This window comes from Stenella coeruleoalba, assembly GCF_951394435.1.
Source record: "Stenella coeruleoalba genome assembly, chromosome: 5".
Classification (NCBI taxonomy): Eukaryota; Metazoa; Chordata; class Mammalia; order Artiodactyla; family Delphinidae; genus Stenella; species Stenella coeruleoalba.
The window spans coordinates 138,442,110-138,460,704 of NC_137150.1; the positions used below are offsets into that span (position 1 = coordinate 138,442,110).

General features: G+C 37.8%; 1 protein-coding gene across 2 annotated transcripts in view; it reads right to left on the reverse strand.

Moving 5' to 3' along the window:
• The window catches only part of BRWD1 (bromodomain and WD repeat domain containing 1), a 120,456-nt gene that overhangs the window by 51,192 nt on the left and 50,669 nt on the right, over positions 1-18,595 (reverse strand). For both annotated transcript variants that reach the window (XM_079923445.1, XM_079923446.1), the window contains 5 exons: positions 17,474-17,602; positions 17,070-17,295; positions 11,568-11,753; positions 6,748-6,931; positions 4,349-4,442 (listed from right to left, as the gene is read on the reverse strand). In XM_079923445.1, the coding sequence (XP_079779571.1) occupies positions 4,349-4,442; positions 6,748-6,931; positions 11,568-11,753; positions 17,070-17,295; positions 17,474-17,602 (819 nt within the window). The remainder of the gene's footprint in view (positions 1-4,348; positions 4,443-6,747; positions 6,932-11,567; positions 11,754-17,069; positions 17,296-17,473; positions 17,603-18,595) is intronic.

Below are 18,595 nucleotides of genomic sequence, written 5' to 3' on the forward strand. Positions count from 1 at the left end.
AGAAAACATGGCTAAATTTAGGCACATTAGATCATCATTTCCCAAACTAAACCGTAAGTTAATTGGCTTACCATAAATTAGATAATAATAACTATAATCCAAAAAAGAAATCACTTTAAAATATATATCTTAGAAGTGAAAATATATATTCATATATTATGATGCAGTAACCAACCTTAAGGAATATATCACTGTGTGAATACACAGGTATAGAGAAATATCTGAAATGATCCTCAAATATCAATCCTAGTTATTTCCAGGTTTTAACTTTTTGGATGATTTGTTGTCAGTACTTTCAGTTGTGCTTGAATTTTTTAAATATCTTTTTTTTAATTAAAACAGAATAATTAAATAATCTTTTAAAATCAGCCAAATAAAATAGCTAGATTGAAACGGCGGGGGGGGGGGGGGGGGCGGGGGAGGGCACATGCTATTCCTCCAACACCAAAGTCACGTATGCGAGATCACTCAGTGAAAGTACATATTCCCAGAACTGATATACAAATCAATTTTCACGTTAGTGCCATCTGTTTGATAATCATTGAGATGTTTTATCATTTCAACATATCCTGAACAATATACCCTGGCTGATTTTAATACAACTCTTCTTTCCTTAATTTGTCAGTACTTTTTTTGTTAGGGCAAAAACTCCTATTAATGAATTTCATGACTAATAATATGTAAATTCAGATGGACCAAAACTACCACTAAGAAGAACAAGAAAATCTGTCAAAATATGTATTTTTTTAAAAAACGGTTTGAGGGCCCTATATACCTAACAAGGCTATGAAGATTTACAGGACCAATACACGAAAAAGGATACAAGCAATAAAAAAGAACCCTAGAATTTCACTCTGGAAGAGGAAGCTGAAAGGTTTAGCAGGTAAGCAAAAAACTGACAGACTAAACTCTTGAGTTATGCTAACAAAAATTACAATTCGGAGTCTCCTATGTATAGGCAAACACCTCAAGCTTCAGCTGTTAGCCCAAAGAGCTATAATCTAGACCTATAGGTAAACTACAGATAAACAGTAATCCCAAGGAACTAAAAGCCCATCCTTGTCTGGGTGAAGGTGATACAGGCTTGAGAGTGGCCTTAGTAGCCTACCAGAAGCAAATTAAAACCTTCTCTGGAGAAGAAATGCCATCCTAGGCTTCAAACCATCTCTAACATCTAATATTCAATCAAAAATACAGGCAACAAAGAAAATGTGATTGTAATAAAATGAGAAAAAAATCAACACAGAATGCAAAGAGATTAACAGGGGAACAAGATAATGAAATAACCAGAAATGGGTTTTTTAAATAACCAGGGCTGATTTTCAAGGAATTAAAATAAAGAGAACTTCAGCAGAAAACTAAAAACTCTGGAAAATTCTGAATAGAAAAATACAATAACTAAAACTAAGAACGCAAGGTTATTAGCAGGATACACACAGCTGAAGAGAACTAACTGAGTGGAATATATTCGGTCAGAAAAAAATTCAGAACAGCAAGAAACAGCCTAAAAACAAAAAAGACAGAAAATAGGGCTTCCCTGGCAGCGCCATGGTTAAGAATCTGCCTGCCAATTCAGGGGACACGGCTTCGAGCCCTGGTCCAGGAAGATCCCACATGCCACGGAGCAACTAAGCCCATGAGCCACAACTACTGAGACTGTGCTCTAGAGCCCGCAAGCCACAACTACTGAGCCCGTGTGCCACAACTACTGAAGCCCGCACACCTAGAGCCTGTGCTCCGCAACAAGAGAAGCCATTGCAATGAGAGGCCCGTGCACCGCAACAAAGAGTAGCCCCCGCTCACCGCAACTAGAGAAAGCAGCGCACAGCAACGAAGAACCAAAGCAGCCAAAAATAAATAAAATAAATTAATTTTTTTTAAAAAAAAGGCAAAAGGGAAAGACAGTAAGTATAAAAACATGTACTATGCAAATGCTAGCCAAAAGAAAGCTAGCATAGCTACATTCATATACAAGAATTTGAAGAATAAAGCATTACTAGAGATAAGTTCATAATGGTAAAAGGTTCAATTCAGTAGGAAAAAGGGAAATTCTAAATTTGTACACACCAAATAACATAGCTTCAAACTACACAAAGCAAAGTAAGTAGAAACAAAGAAATCTACAAACATAGTGAGACTTTAATACTTATCTCACTATAAGCAAGAGTGCAATCGTTTTGAAACCACATGTGGTATTAACTACTAAAGTTGAATATACACATATCCTATGCTCCAATAATTTCACTCCAGTACATATACTCAAAAGAAATACAGACGGGGCTTCCCTGGTGGCGCAGTGATTGAGAGTCCGCCTGCCAATGCAGGGGACACGGGTTCGTGCCCCGGTCCGGGAAGATCCCACATGCTGCGGAGCGGCTGGGCCCGTGAGCCATGGCCGCTGAGCCTGTGCGTCTGGAGCCTGTGCTCCACAATGGGAGAGGCCACAACAGTGAGAGGCCCGCGTACCGCAAAAAAAAAAGTAATAAAAAAAAGAAATACAGACAGATACCAAGAAATATGTACGAAATGTTGTTCCTAACATACTATTCCTAATTCATATTCCTAATATGAAAACAACCCAAATGTCCTTTAAGAATAAACAGCAACATTCTCATTAAGGAATACTATCCAACAGTGAAAACAAATGAACTTCAACTACTCACAACAAAGACAGATCTCACAAGGGCAAATGCAAGCCAGATACAAAAGATTACATATACATACTGTACGACATTTAGATCAGTGTTTCTTATCCTTTTTTTTTCTTTTTTTTTTCTTTTTTTTTGCGGTACGCGGGCCTCTCACTATTGTGGCCTCTCCCATTGCAGAGCACAGGCTCCGGACGCGCAGGCTCAGCAGCCATGGCTCACGGGCCTAGTTGCTCCGCGGCAATGTGGGATCTTCCCGGACTGGGGCACGAACCCGTGTCCCCTGCATCGGCAGGCGGACTCCCAACCACTGTGCCACCAGGGAAGCCCTTCTTACCCTTTTTTTAGCATTACCACTACCCTATAGGAAACTTGACTTTCTCCTAATTTGCTCCCTCGAATTGTAATACCACAGACAATACATACAGTATGTAAACACTTATGTAGTATATCTGTACTTTGTACATCAACAGATTAAGTATAAGGCTTAGCCTTCTTATCCAATACAGGGTTTAAAATAGATAACATTTTTAAGACAAAAGCTAAATTGAAATTTTTAAAGCTCTCTGCATTTAACTTTATAACTTTCTTGAATAACTTTTGATGTATTTAATTACAGATTGTATCAAATTACATATCCAAATTAGAAATTTCTGAATACATAACAGCAATCAAATGTTTAAAAATCTTTCAAAATTTTTCCAGCAAAAATAAAACAAATGAAAAAATTTCTTAAAAATTTTAGTAAATTTAACTTTGAAGGCTTTTTATCATGAGAAAATATTCTAACTATAGCTGAAGATAGTCAACATTTTTTTCTTTTCAGTACTTGACGTAATAGATTTGAATTATTTTTAAATTAAATAAGATAGAAACTATTTTTATTTAATTCTCAAAGCCCAAGTCATAAGCAAAAACACCATGCATCAAGGCAGTTAATGTGGCAGACAGGCATGCACAGGCCATTTCTCACAATATGGCTAAAAAATTGAATGACCAATTGGGAGAATATCTTGCAAACACAACCATTTTCACCATAGTTTTGTAGCACTGATCGTGCATACATTTTGTATAAATTCCATTAACTTGTTAATACTTCACATATCATGGTCAAGAAATTAAACACTAAGGAATAAGATTTTCTCAGGTAGGGTTGGGCTTTGTCGCAAACCATTGTGACATCTAAGATTTTTTATAAATGCATGATTTGGAAAACATCAGAAACAGACAAAGCTAACCAGCATCTTTAAAAGTCAAACAGTTGGTTACCTGCAGGAGAAAGGAGAGAGTAGTGATTGGGAATGGATACAAAATGCTTTTGATGGGCTGGCAATGTTCTAGGGGTTGTTAGACAATAACATTTTGTTTTTAGGCCGTGCCGTGAGGCATGTGGGATCTTAGTTCCCCGGCCAGGGATCAAACCCGTGCCACCTGCATTGGGAGCTCAAGGTCTTAACCACTGGACCGCCAGGGAAATCCCAACAATAATTTTCTAGAATCCTTCATCACTGTTAGGCATCAGGCTACTTCCCGCAAGTTTCAAGCCACTTTTCCTAACACCTGTACAACTTTACGTCTACTACTTTAAATCCCAAACAGAAGACTAATATTACTAATATTCTCAGTGATCAAAAGGAAAACTATAAATTTCAGTTTAATTTCTAATTTGTTTATTCCTAAGGAAATGGAATTTAGGTTACCTTTTGTGAAAGATGGAGAGTCTTCCTCTTTCTTCCAATTATATAAAGATTTCTTTCTTCTTCACCTTTCTCTATTCTGAAGTCTTCCAACTTCCTACAAATTTAAGTACCCAGTTATATTAATTGCTGATAAATAAAGGATATATAGAGAAAAAAACTAATCATTATGATTCTGGGAATCATAACTTAAGTATTTTTTTAATTAATACAGAAAATTCCTAAACTTATAACAAAACTTAAGGCAAACTACACTTTTCTAGAAATTTAATATAACCCAAATCTCAGAGGCAGCTAGTAGGTCCTATTTTTCGTATTTAACACAGAAATATTCATTCATTTGTATTTTAATTGGCCCTATGAGGACCAACTCAAACAGAATCTCTCGTGTTAGCTACTCAGAATGTACCTATGATTTTCCAAGATTGCAAATCCATTCTCTAAAGGATTCTACTGTATCACTCAGCATCTCCTTCATAAAAACTCAAATGTATTTTAGAATAGAGTTCTAGAAAGAGCTATGCTCTTCTTTGGGAAAATTATACTGCAGCGGCTAGCTGACTCACAAAATCCATTCTTCTTTCTTCCTTAGAAGCAAAATCTCAATTTTCATCTAGGCTCTTTGCTGCTCTAAATAGAGACTGTATTACCTTGCCTCCTCTGTAGCTAAGTGTGGCCATATGAGGACATTCTGGTCAATGAGTTATGAGGAGACATGTCATGTGGGACCATTAAGTCTGCTTAAATGAAATCCCTTCAACTAGAAATGTCCTTTTTGCCGCCGGGGAAAATGCTGGGGAACCATGATTCTAGCCTTAAACTACTTCCAGTCTTCCTTTATGTTAACAAAATAAATGCTCGTTTAAGGAACTATTCTTCAGGACTTTCACTCCTGATACCTATTTGCTTCCCTTGATTTTGACAACAAAAAGTATCCTAAAATGACACTTTCAGTTCTGATGAGCACGCAACTCAGACATAATTTTAAGGCTTAATTATAGAATGCTGCATACACGACAGTGATTTTCTGTATTTCTCATCCCAATTCCAGATTTTGCTTTTCATTAGTTTATCATATACTTATAAATATCCTTAAGTTCACTGTATGAAATATAAGTATTATCCAATATTACTCCACCAATCAACTGACTCTTCTGGCTAAACACATGAAAACTTTTACAAAATTATCTTCAAGGTATTAGTTATTGTGAGACACAAACATGACAGAATACTGAAACATTTTAGATATCAATGAAAAACAGTATTTGCTGCCTCCATTCTGATAACTTGAAAATCAGTACATCACAATTCAGTACAAGGAAAACCCTACGATCCACACTATACTTATGAAATATCATTTCTCACTAAAAGAAAATAGGGCTGCTTAAGAGAAAAGACTAATCCTAAGTCTAGGTCAAGAAATTTACAAGAAGAACCTATAACACCCTGCCACGCCTGACAGCAAAGATGCTACACAAGGCTACTATATCATTTCAAAAGGACTCAGGAGCCAACCTGAAGAAGCTCCTCCTGGCCAGAGATAAAAAAAATTTAAACATTAACAAGGACATTAGAAATAAGCTAAATCACAGCAGTGTAATTAATACAGTGAACAACACAAACACACAAATTGGCCACTGCGGGAGAATATAAAGGAATAAATCTTTATTTTGAAGGTAAATAAAGCAAAATGAGCAGGCAGCTATCCTGTTTTTTATACAGAAACTTGTTTATTATATACAAACTTTACTACTGGATAATCAAATAGTAGATGTGGGTAAATTTTTATTTGGAAGTAGCCAAGATAATAAAGACTTCAGAGCTGAAATATCACTATTTATAATCCCTAATGAATTAATGAACCTGGGCAGTGAGTATCAGTTCCTGCTAGCATCACAAAAAAAAGAAAAGAAAAGAAATAAAGAAAAAGATATTATGTGCCTTCTGATGGAATTTTACCACTTACGAAATACTCTTGCAAAAAACTAAAAATATGACATTTGGAACAACTGGAAATTTAAACACTGGCTATTTGGTTCTACTGAGGAATTGTTTGTTTTTTAAGATATGACAATGGCATTATAGTTATATTTTAAGACAATTCCTTATCCTTAGAAATTACATACGAACATACTTTTAGACAAAATGATATTAATGTCTGGAATATCTTTCAAAATAATACTGAAGGGAGAACAGGGGGTGTTTGTATAGATGAAACAAGATTGGTTATGGAGTTAGAGAACAATTTTGACATCTTCCTACCACAATTAAAATACATCCCAACCCATTACTAAAATATATGTATATGATTATTTATACCACTAATGATTAAAATGTGTAAATAACCATATAGATATATTTTCACAGATATAAACAATATTAATAGATATCCTAAAACAAACCTAAATATGCCTAGTGGTACCTCTGGTACAACCACTCTTCGCTTCCAGGCCTGCAGGTCACGCTCTGTAGCCATCTGACTACGTGGAGCATTCTGGTGCATCTGACGAACACCTTCCACTTGACCACTACGACGCAGACCAATATTTGGAGGGGACTGGATGTCTAAGCTTAGTCTTCTAAAACCTAGGGAAAAATTGTCAAGAATGATTACAAAACAAACTTCAATCTAATATGCATATACATTTCTCCTACTAAGACACAAACCAAAAAAAAAAAAGATCTACTGAAAAAACTTTGGAAAAAAGAATCTTAATGTGACTGAGATCAAAATGTAGGCTACATGGGGACTTCCCTGGTAGCGCAGCGGTTAAGAATCCGCCTGCCAGTGCAGGGGACAGGTTCAAGCCCTGGCGCGGGAAGATCCCACATGCCGAGGAGCAACTGAGCCCGTGCGCCACAACGACTGAGCCTGCGCTCTAGAGCCCGTGAGCCACAACTACTGAAGCCCGCACACCTAGAGCCTGTGCTCTACAACAAGAGAAGCCATCGCAATGAGAGGCCCATGCACTGCAATGAAGAGTAGCCCCTGCTCACCACAACTAGAGAAAGCCCGCGCACAGCAACGAAGACCCAACGCAGCCAAAATAAATTTAAACAGATCTCTTTAAAAAATGTAGACTACAAACACTAACATAACTATTAAGCTCAATTTCCATTTTTATTAGACTTTCTGAAATTTAATGTACAAGCATTTTCTATAATAATGTTATATTTGCAGCCCTAAAAACCTCGCCTTCCTCAAAACTGCAAACTAAAAACACATCTTTCTGGAAAAATTAGCACAGCAAATAGATGCCTCAAACTATGGTGGCTTTATAATAAGAGCTCTAACAAAAAACATTATTTATGACCTAAAGAGATAATCTAAGCCACTCAAGCAAGCAAGTTGCCAGAGCCCATTATTAAAAATTCACAAAAATGCAAAGTGGGGAAATGCTGGCAGCACCTGAATTGGAGCTAGAAGAGTGGGTAACAGGGCAATGCAGACCACATCAAGCCCTAAGCCTATGCAGAGCTGATCAGGTAGACACAGGAGGCAGGGCAACCTCCCAAGAGCTGGAAGTCACAAAGGATGGAGACCACCCTGGGGGGATGTGGAGGGAATCCCAGGCAAAGTACTTGTTTTCTTGAACCACAGGGTGAAGGGGATCCTGCTACTAAGGCAACAAAAAAAACCGGGGGCTATATCCTTTCCTACGGGAGGCTATTAAATTTTACTCCAAATACACCAGCTCTCCGTGCTTAGGGTAAAACTCAAATATGAATGAACAAACCTCTGCATTCTTCTATGTACAACATTCTGTTCACCAATCAAATGTGAACCAATTTGCCCTGCACAACATATTATACTCCATCTATTAAAAATGACATTAAATGCCCCTGCTATTAATCCAAAATTTGTATTAAAATATATTGATGTTTAAGAAACACTTTTTGAATTGAGAACTAAAAATAAATTCTAAATTTTATGTGTGTGTGTGTCTGCAATGGGTCTTCGTCGCAGTGCATGGGCTTTCTCTAGTTGCAGCAAGTGGGGGCTACTCTTCATTGCGGTGGGCAGACTTCTCATTGCCGTGGCTTCTCTTGTTGCGGAGCTCGGGCTCTAGGCACATGGGCTTCAGTAGTTGTGGCATGTGGGCGCCGTAGTTGTGGCTGGTGGGCTATAGAGCGCAGGCTCAGTAGTTGTGGCGCACGGGCTTAGCTGCTTTGTGGCATGTGTGATCTTCCCGGACCAGGGCTCGAACCCATGTCCCCTATGTTGGCAGGCAGATTCTTAACCACTGTGCCACCAGGGAAGCCCTAAATTCTAAATTTGACTGCCCAAGTCATAGTATTATTCTCCAACAGTTTGAAGAAAATATATGTATCACAACATTACTTGTAATAGCAAGCATGAAAAATAACTTAAGTGGCCATAAACAGATTAATTACAAAGACTGGTTATTCCACACAGTGGAGTCCTATGAAGCTATAAAAAGTAATGAAGACAAGCTCTGTGAATGGAAAGAGAGTGATTTCTAGAATATGCTGTTAAGTGAAAAAAGCAAGGTGCAGAAAAATGCATACATATCTTGTGCCTCTTGCTCTGATGCGCTGAGAAGAACACAGCAACTATGCAGTATTCTTACCTAAAATGTTTAACCTGAATCCAATTTTGAGATAATCAGACAAATTCAAATTGAGGGAAATTCTGTGAAACAACAGGCCTGAACTCTTCAAAAGTACCAGTGCCATGAGGGAACTGTTCTAAATTAAAAGAGACTCAATAATTAAACACATGGACCAAGGCTTGATTAAACCCTAAAATTTTAAAAAGCCATGAAGGACAATTTTGGGACAAGTGGGGAAATGTAAAGATTGTACATCAGAGAGCAGTACTGTATAGTCTGTACATTGTGTAGTACTGTAAAGTCTGTTGACTGTGACCATTGTATTATGATCATATAAAAGAATGTTCCAGTTCTTGGAAGATATAGAATGAAGCCTAAGGGATAAAGTTCACATCTTACTCTAGAATTTAGGAAAAAAACATACCTGAGAGAGAGAAATTCTTTCAAGTGTATATGAGACCTATACAAGACTGTTAATAGCATTTCTGTTTGAGATTAGCAAAATCTCAAAACTACCCAAAAGCCCATCAAGAGAATGAATTAATAAAATCAGATATACAACAGAGTACACAATAGTCAAAATTAATCCAATGTGACAACTGAGCAATCTTAAAAATACAGCACTATGTGAAAAAAATTAAGTCGCTTTATAAACCTTTTATAAACCTTTTGATAAAGTTAACCTTTATAAACCTTTGGATAAAGTTTAAAAACAAATGTTTTTTATTCATACATTTAAGAGTGTCAAATCTATTTTTTAAAAGGCAAAGAATCAACATGAGATTCAGAATAGTTGTTATCTTGGGATAGGGAAACAGGACAGGACCACATAAAAAGATGTAGATTATTATCATGATTTAAAACAAATAAAAGAGGAGCATGTGTAAATGAAAAATAAGAGTATGTCAATGGGCTTCCCTGGTGGCGCAGTGGCTGAGAGTCCGCCTGCCGATGCAGGGGACGCGGGTTCGTGCCCCGGTCCCGGAAGATACCACATGCCGTGGAGCGGCTGGGCCCATGAGCCATGGCCGCTGAGCCTGCGCGTCCAGAGCCTGTGCTCCACAACAGGAGAGGCCAAGACAGTGAGAGGCCCGCGTACATCAAAAAAAAAAAAAAAAAAAAAAAGAGTATGTGAAGAACAAAGTTTTGATAGACCCAATTCTGTGCTGCTAGAATCCAAAACAGTTAAATGTATAAAAGAAGTAAGACTTAAAGTACAAGGCACTAATTTTAAAGTCATATTTTAAAAAGAAAAAAATGAAACTTGTAGACCTAACAGTCGCTGCAAATAAAAATCTAAAGCACTGCGAGTTCCCTGGCGGACCAGTGATTACGACTCCCTACTTTCATTGCCAAGGGCCTGGGTTCGATCCCTGGTTGGGGAACTACACAAGCTGGGATTTCCTGGTGGCACAATGGTTAAGAATCCACCTGCTAATGCAGAGGACATGGGTTCGATGCCTGGTCCGGGAAGATCCCACATGCCACAGAGCAACTAGGTCTGTGCGCCACAACTACTGAGCCTGCGCTCTCGAGCCCGTGAGCCACAACTACTGAGCCCACGCGCCCAGAGCCCATGCTCCACAAGAGAAGTCACCACAATGAGAAGCCTGCGCACCACAACAAAGAGTAGCCCCCACTCACCGCAACTAGAGAAAGCCTGCGCACAGCAATGAATACCCAACGCAGCCAAAAAGAAATTAAAAACAAACAAAAAAGATCCCACAAGCCATGCAGTCAAAATAAAAAACAAATAATAATAAAAAAATCTAAAGCCCAGTTACGAGGCAGATTAGATGAAAGGAAGATCAAGAGTGAAAGGGCAGGGCTTCACTGGTGGCGCAGTGGTTGAGAGTACGCCTGCCAATGCAGGGGACATGGGTTCGTGCCCCGGTCCAGGAAGATCCCACATGCCGCGGAGCGGCTAGGCCTGTGAGCCATGGCCGCTGAGCCTGCACGTCCGGAGCCTGTGCTCCGCAACGGGAGAGGCCACAACAGTGAGAGGCCCGCGTACCGCAAAGAAAAAAAAAAAGAGTGAAAGGGCAGAAAGAGCTGAAGAAACTGTTCAGAACACAGCACTGAGCGATAAAGAGACAGGAAATTTTATAGCATTTTACAGCCTCTCAAATCTTCTCTTATCTTCCACAAGGTTTTAGCTTTTCTAGAGTAAGTTTTCAGTTGCATAACAATCGCCCATCTCTTCTAGATTATTTCCACTAACATAATTATTACCACATTCCAATATCAAGTACTTTGCCCTGAAAACTCACTTCAAGCTTTCTGATTCAGTAAGAAACGTTAGGGCTCTACTCAATTCAGTTTTTTAAGGATTATAAAGGAAAGGAAATCTAGTGTTTCCTTTAGAAAACACTTTGTTCTTTACTCTTATTTATTTAATGTAATTTTGTAAATACTCTTATTTTAGAGCAAAAAGATTTCAATAGCCTTTCATAGTACTTGAAATTCAAATGTCCATTTGTTAGCCCATCAACCTTACACCTAATAAAGCTACCTCCAGACTACTACTCAAGTTGTAAGCGTACATTGCTTAAGGCTTTTTACACTGCATGTAGGGGACAATGACTTCATTTATTCTTCAATTTCAATCCAGCCATATTAAGGCAAAATACCTCTCATATATTTATTACCTCTTCGGGGTGTTTCTTCCCCATTTGAAAGTCCACTTTGAACAGCATCTTGACCTGCTCCCATTCTCTGATCTTGCTGCTGCTGCAACTGTCTTATCATTCCATCAAGAACACTGGACTCTGGGCTTCGTTCACCATTGTCATTGGTTTGTAGGCTTATAATTTGTTCAATTACCTCTCCATCACCTGCAAATTCAATGAATGAATATGAAATCATAATACATATGAAGAGGAAAAAACTTTCAATAGGCTACAATTAAAATTACATTAGCAATTGTCAGAATTCTTGTTTTCCAAAAATAATCAATTAAAGATATGCTTTATATTCATAACTAATTAAGTCACAGAAAAAAATTCAAAACAAACTTTAGGGTACTAAGTACCACAAAAACCTCAACAGAGGTTCTGAAATCCTTAGCAGTGAGCACCTGGAAACACACTTGAGTGAAAGTGAAAGTCTTGTTTTTCTGTTTCACATTAACGCCCCTCATTTATACAAGTATTTCATTAAAATCTTATCTCTCAAGGTCTCTCTGACTATAACAACCAATAATGTGCGATTTCTGATGTAGAGAAAAGCAGTGGCATTTCTCTGTCTTATGAAATAAAAAAAAGTAACACCTTTTAGGCCTTCAACAAATGACCACTCCCAACTCCAGCTCTCTCCCACCCCAAGTATGCACAGTTGAGGGAGGCAGTTTCCACATGCCTCTCCCACCAAGCTTAAGTCACTCTTTCAAATAAGCTTTAAGCATAGCCATAATCTTCCACGTACAAAATCAGATATTTTTAAGTGTCTTTGCTTCTTTATTTTTCAAATAATACATTTTCAGAGATATTTAATAGGTTCAGTTAGTGTTCATGGATAAAAAGTGTTAGATGGTTGTGGGGTCTTGAAATTTACCTAAACATTGACATTTTCATGCAATCAACTCGTTACATATCCTCCCACCATAAAACGCATCTTCTTTGAACATAATAAATAACATGGACCACCCCCCCACCAGTTTATAAGCAGAACCTTAACAAATTGAAATTAATAGGGTATTAGGCAAAAAGAATGCAAAGATATACTTCCATCCATAGTAACACGTCAGAAACTGAAAAATGTCATATACTATTTCAGGGGGAAAAATACTTCTATTCTACTAATCTACTTTTAGATCCCTTAAATCTTATTGATGACATCTCCATTTTACTGTGGAAATCAATGAAGAATTTAGAAGAGCTAAACAAAATCCACGGAAATTTTTTGACCACTGTCAAAAAATGAACTAAGACAGCAAGAAGTGGAAGGATAACAAGGGACTTCCCTGGTGGCACAGTGGTTTAGAATCCGCCTGCCAATGCAGGGGACACAGGGTCAAGCCCTGGTCCGGGAAGATCCCACATGCCATGGAGCAACTAAGGCTGTGCACCACAACTACTGAGCCTGTGCTCTACAGCCCACGAGCCACAACTCCTGAGCCCACGTGCCAGAACTACTGAAGCCCATGTGCCTAGAGCCCATGCTCTGCAACAAGAGAAGCCATCGCAATGAGAAGCCCTTGCACAACAACAAAGAGTAGCCCCCACCTGCTACAACTAGAGAAAGCCCGCACACAGCAGTGAAGACCCAACACAGCCAAAGATAAATAAAAATAAATAAATGTATATTTTTTAAAATTTCGTAAAAGGATAAAAAGACTTTAATTAGGACGAGGAATAACATAACATCCCTAAGATCACAACATAGAACCAAAGGGAAAACAGCAGAAAAGGAGACTTCTAATCCTCTCCCCTCCCCAAAAAACCCTATGTAACTTTTCTTTCGCAGCACTGAATTTAAACGTAACTTGGGAAATATCAAGAATGATACCTGTTTCTACTTGGCATAATGCAGTCACCATTCAAATACTAAAGAAGGGTTCTACACATAAAGGCTTAAGTACTACAGTGCCCTTCCACTATAAACTACTACAACACTGGAAAAAATATATATGAAAGAAGGGCTTTCAGATATTGGATAACAGCACAGGACTGTGATCCCTGAGAGAAGACAATGGAGCCCAATCTTTTGATTGCTCCAGGTAACAGCCTGGAGGCAATCTCCAAACTACAGAACAAGGAGAGGGAACCCAAGTACCATCCAGAGGTCACAATGAGTTGAGAGACAGAGGTCAGAGTTTGAGAGCAGGGGAAAGACTAAAATATGCAAGGCTGAATATCAGAGAGGACTGGATTGCACAGAAAGCTCAGAGGTACACAATGAGGAATCGATTCTTTGGCTAAATAATATGTACACACATTGGTTAAAACACCATGCTGGGGAATAAAACATGAAAAAGCCAAGCCATTTTTTAATGCCAAAAAATTGCCAGAACTCTCACAGGGCTGGCAATAGTACACGTTCCCACTCGTCAGTACAGAGACTTCAGACACAAACAAGAACTGTTTTAAGCATATTTCCAATTTTAACACTCAGAATATTTTAAAATGTGTGTTCAAATCAGTGGAGAATACAATGACCGCTAGCAGTTTGGTGCCACGGCCTTGATTTGTGCTCAGGTACCAAATGTTTCACCCACCACTGCTTCTGTTTCATCAGTGCAAATGTCAAAGGTAAATAATAGTTTCATATTATTATGAAGATAGTCATAACCTCGAAGACCCCATAAAAGGTCATGGATAAAACCATGGGTCTGCAAACTACACAGTGACAATTTAGGCCCTAGAACAACCATTAAAAATAAGTAAGACTAACAGGTATTGCTAATAAAACATTAGTGGCAATAATGATAAAACACTAAAAAATAAGCAACTTCAAAAAAGTTTGGAAAAAAAGGAGAAACGGCACAAAGAACAGAAAGGATAGACAAAACAAGTAGCATTATGTAGAGCTTTAAGCCTGACTACGCTAATAATTATATTAAATGTAAATGGTCTACACAGTCCAATTAAAGGACAGGTTGTCAGACTAGATTGCTGCCTGCAAGAAATCTGTTTTAATATAAAGACATATTGGTTAGAAGAATTGAAAAGATACAACATGATAACACTAATTTTAAAAAGTTGGATTATTTACTTTAATATGAAACAAAGTTAATAGTCTTCAAAACAAGAAATACTCCTGAGGATAAAGAAGGACATTTCATAATGATGAAAGAATTAATTCAGGGCTTCCCTGGGGGCACAGTAGTTGGGAATCCACCTGCCAATGCAGGGGACATGGGTTCGAGCCCTGGTCCGCGAAGATCCCATATACCGCAGAGCAGCTAAGCCCGCGGGTCACAACTACTGAGCCTGTGCTCTAGAGCCTGCGAGCCACAACTACTGAAGCCCACGTGCCACAACTACGGAAGCCCGTGTGCCACAACTACTAAAGCCCGCGCACCTAGAGCCCATGCTCCGCAACAAGAAAAGCTACCGCAATGAGAAGCCCGCGCACCAGAACTAGAGGAAGCCCATGCACAGCGAGGACCCAACGCAGCCAAAAATAAATAAAATTGTAAAAAAAAAGAATTCACCAGGAGCACAATCTGAAATGTGTAGGTATATAATAACAGAATTTTAAAATACATACAGAGAAAATTGAGAGAACTGAAGAAAAAAATAAGACAAATTCACAGGATAGTTGGATATTTCAGCACTCCTTAAAACAGCTACAAAATGGAAAAAAGACTAATGGTTTTCAGCTACTAGTGAATAGATAAATGATGGTATATCCATACAATGCTGCACTATCAATAAACAGGAAAAAAACAACTGATACCTGCAACAGGAATCTCAAAAGAACCATGTTAAGTTAAAGAAGCCAGACACAAAAGACTACATATTGTATGATTTCATTTATACAAAATTTCTTAAAAAGGAAAAATCAAAGTGACAAAATAAAACAGTCATTACAAGGGGCCAGGAGAAGGGAGAGGACTAATTCCAAACAGGCCCAAGAGAACTTTTGGGGGCAATGGAAATGTTCTGTATCTTGATTGTGGTGGTGGTTTACATGACTGTTTAACATTTCTCAACTCATATGAATTGTAGACTTAAAAGTGGTAAATTCTGTTGTATATAAAGTACACTTCAATCAAACTAATAAAAAAATTTGAAAGAGTAAACATATAGTGATTTACATTAATCTTTAACCTTAAGGTGATTTAGTTTCAGTAAATTACTCCTCATCCAAACAAAATAGAAGCATCTTTTTTCTTCATTTAATAATATTAGGGCTTCCCTGGTGGCACAGTGGTTGAGAGTCCGCCTGCTGATGCAGGGGACACAGGTTCGTGCCCGAGTCCGGGAAGATCCCACATGCCACGGAGCAGCTAGGCCCGTGAGTCATGGCCGCTGAGCCTGCGTGTCCAGAGCCTGTGCTCCGCAACGGGAGAGGCCACAACAGTGAGAGGCCCGCGTACCACAAAAAATTTTAAAAAATAAAAATAAATAAAAAATAGCATTTAATAATATTAGGGAAAAACATTACACTGCCATGAACAAATACAAAAGCAAACAAAACAAAAAACTCTGTACTTGGCTAGGACAGGCAAAGTACAAGACGGGACTGGAACATCTTTTGCCAGAAAGTAATGAAGTGCTCAAGGAATGATGGGGACTTGGGAAAATACACAAAACTCAGCTTGAATGGACTCTCCCAGCCAAATCCAAGGATAATATGAGCAACTAAACAATGATAGTACTGGATTGTAACCCACTATATAACAACCCGGAAGTCCATACTAAAACTTAATAAACGAAATAAATAAATAAATGGGAGAGTAGTAGATGGCCAGCTAATGATAAAATGCAGATGCAATGATAATAGAGTTAGAAAACCATTTTACAACATTCAGAGTAACAACTGATTCAGGCAAATATTATCAATGGATCCTAAAGGTCTGAAATAGAACAGGTTATTTAAACCACAAGCTACTTAATAATTACAAAGAGAAAAAAAAATTCATAGTGGAAAACCTTGGCGGATACCAAGTGTTCAAAGTCAGCGCCACCAATAAGTGCACAAAACACAATCATGAGCATCCTTACATGATACTCCAGGAAGGCTACAACACCATTTATGTTGTCTTCTTTCCCAAATGCATAACCTGAACTTAATCAATGACAACTGAATTTAATGTGCAGTCCCAAGTTAAAATCTACATCAAGGGAGGAAAAAAAAAGCTATAACAGGCATTATTAGAACAATAATATTTGATTACAGACTATAGATTTGATAACAGTATTATATAATTGTTAAATGTCCTAATTTTGATAACAGTTTATGATTACATAAGAAAATATCTTTGTTCTTAGAAAATACATACTGAAGTATTTAGGGGTAAATGGACATGAGGGCCAGAACGTAAGTGTCAAATGGTTCAAAACAATAATATGTATCCAGCGATACAATAATAAAACAAAATATTAAGGACTGGTGAATCTGAAAGTACAGAAGTTCTTTGTATTATTACTTACATTTTTCAAATTAAAAATTAAACAAAACAAAAAAAAAGACTTAGAACTTACTTGTTGCCACATAACCTAGCTGTGGAACCAAATGTTCATCTGCAGAATTTTCTCGGCCTGGTACTAATCTCTGATACTTAGTTGGATGAGGATTTCCATCTACATCTACCAAGAATGGTGGAGGCATAAGATGAGGAGCCTGCTGAGTTTGCTCATCTAAGACATAATTATTAGAATCCCTAATCAGTGGCCGATAGTCAGTATGGAAGAACATCTGATCGGGAATCTAGAAAAGGCAAGTTTACAAATTGATATTTTGAGGTTTACACATGTTAAAGAAAATAAATTATTAACCAGTTAACTTTGTTTGAAAAGACAAAAAAAAATAAATCAATACATCTAACCTATTTTCAAAACATCCTTTATAACTATTTTACATGCTGTGAGAAAGTATATGAAATGACCTTTTCATATGGCTTGCTGCATCCAAAACCAAATATCAGAAGGTGACCGTGAGAATCTGTACAGGCAAAATGCTGTCCATCCTGTGAAAACTTACAGTCAAATACAGCTCCATGTCCTTGTCCTTCAATCTAGGAAACACAGGGAAAAATGTATGACCATTTCTGTGTAAGAGCTTTTGCTATATCAACTTCTGAAAAACCAAATTTTTAAACAAAGTTTTCGTTAAGCACATGTTAATATTTTCAGAAAATAAAATTCATTTTAGATACCACTAGCCTAGAAAAAAATCTCAAAAGATCTTCTAAGAATTAGTTCTCAAATTGATCAAATGAAGGATCATAAACCAATCCAAAATGGCTTTCTTTACTTCTTACATGTGAATGACAATTTCACAAACTTTTCTTTCAATATATAACAAAAATCTTTTGATTAATAACCTACAAGGGAGGGGCTTCCCTGGTGGCGCAGTGGTTGAGAGTCCGCCTGCCTATGCAGGGGACACGGGTTCGTGCCCCGGTCCGGGAAGATCCCACATGCCGCAGAGCGGCTGGGCCTGTGAGCCATGGCCGCTGAGCCTGCGCTCCGCAACGGGACAGGCCACAACAGTGAGAGGCCCGCGTACCGCAAAAAAAAAAAAAAAAAAAACTACAAGAGAAATGATTAAAGATTAATAAAGTTTGGAATTCATGAACTAAAATCAATACTTTTATGGAGTTTAAGCTTTCCACTTAGATGACTAAGTGGAAACGCAAAATTTGTAATGCTGCAAAGTCTCAAGGGTGCATATGTAAATGCCTGCACCTGCAACTACCTTATTTCAAACTGCCACAAATTTCAGAAAGAATACTCTAAGTGCATCATGAATGTTGCCTTAAAGAGATAACTTTTAAACTGTTTTCTGTTTTATTCTTTTTTTTTAACTGTAAATTATAGTAGTTTAGTATTATCAATTTATAGTTAAATGAGTTGTTTCATTAACTCAATAGTGTAGAGCTATGCTTATCTGTTGTCTCAGCCTATAACGTTCCAATAATTAAACTTTAGGACAAGTTAAATCAGCGTTGGAAAAAGGATTCATCCACCAAGCTAACTGCCAAAACAAACTCACATACATACCTAAA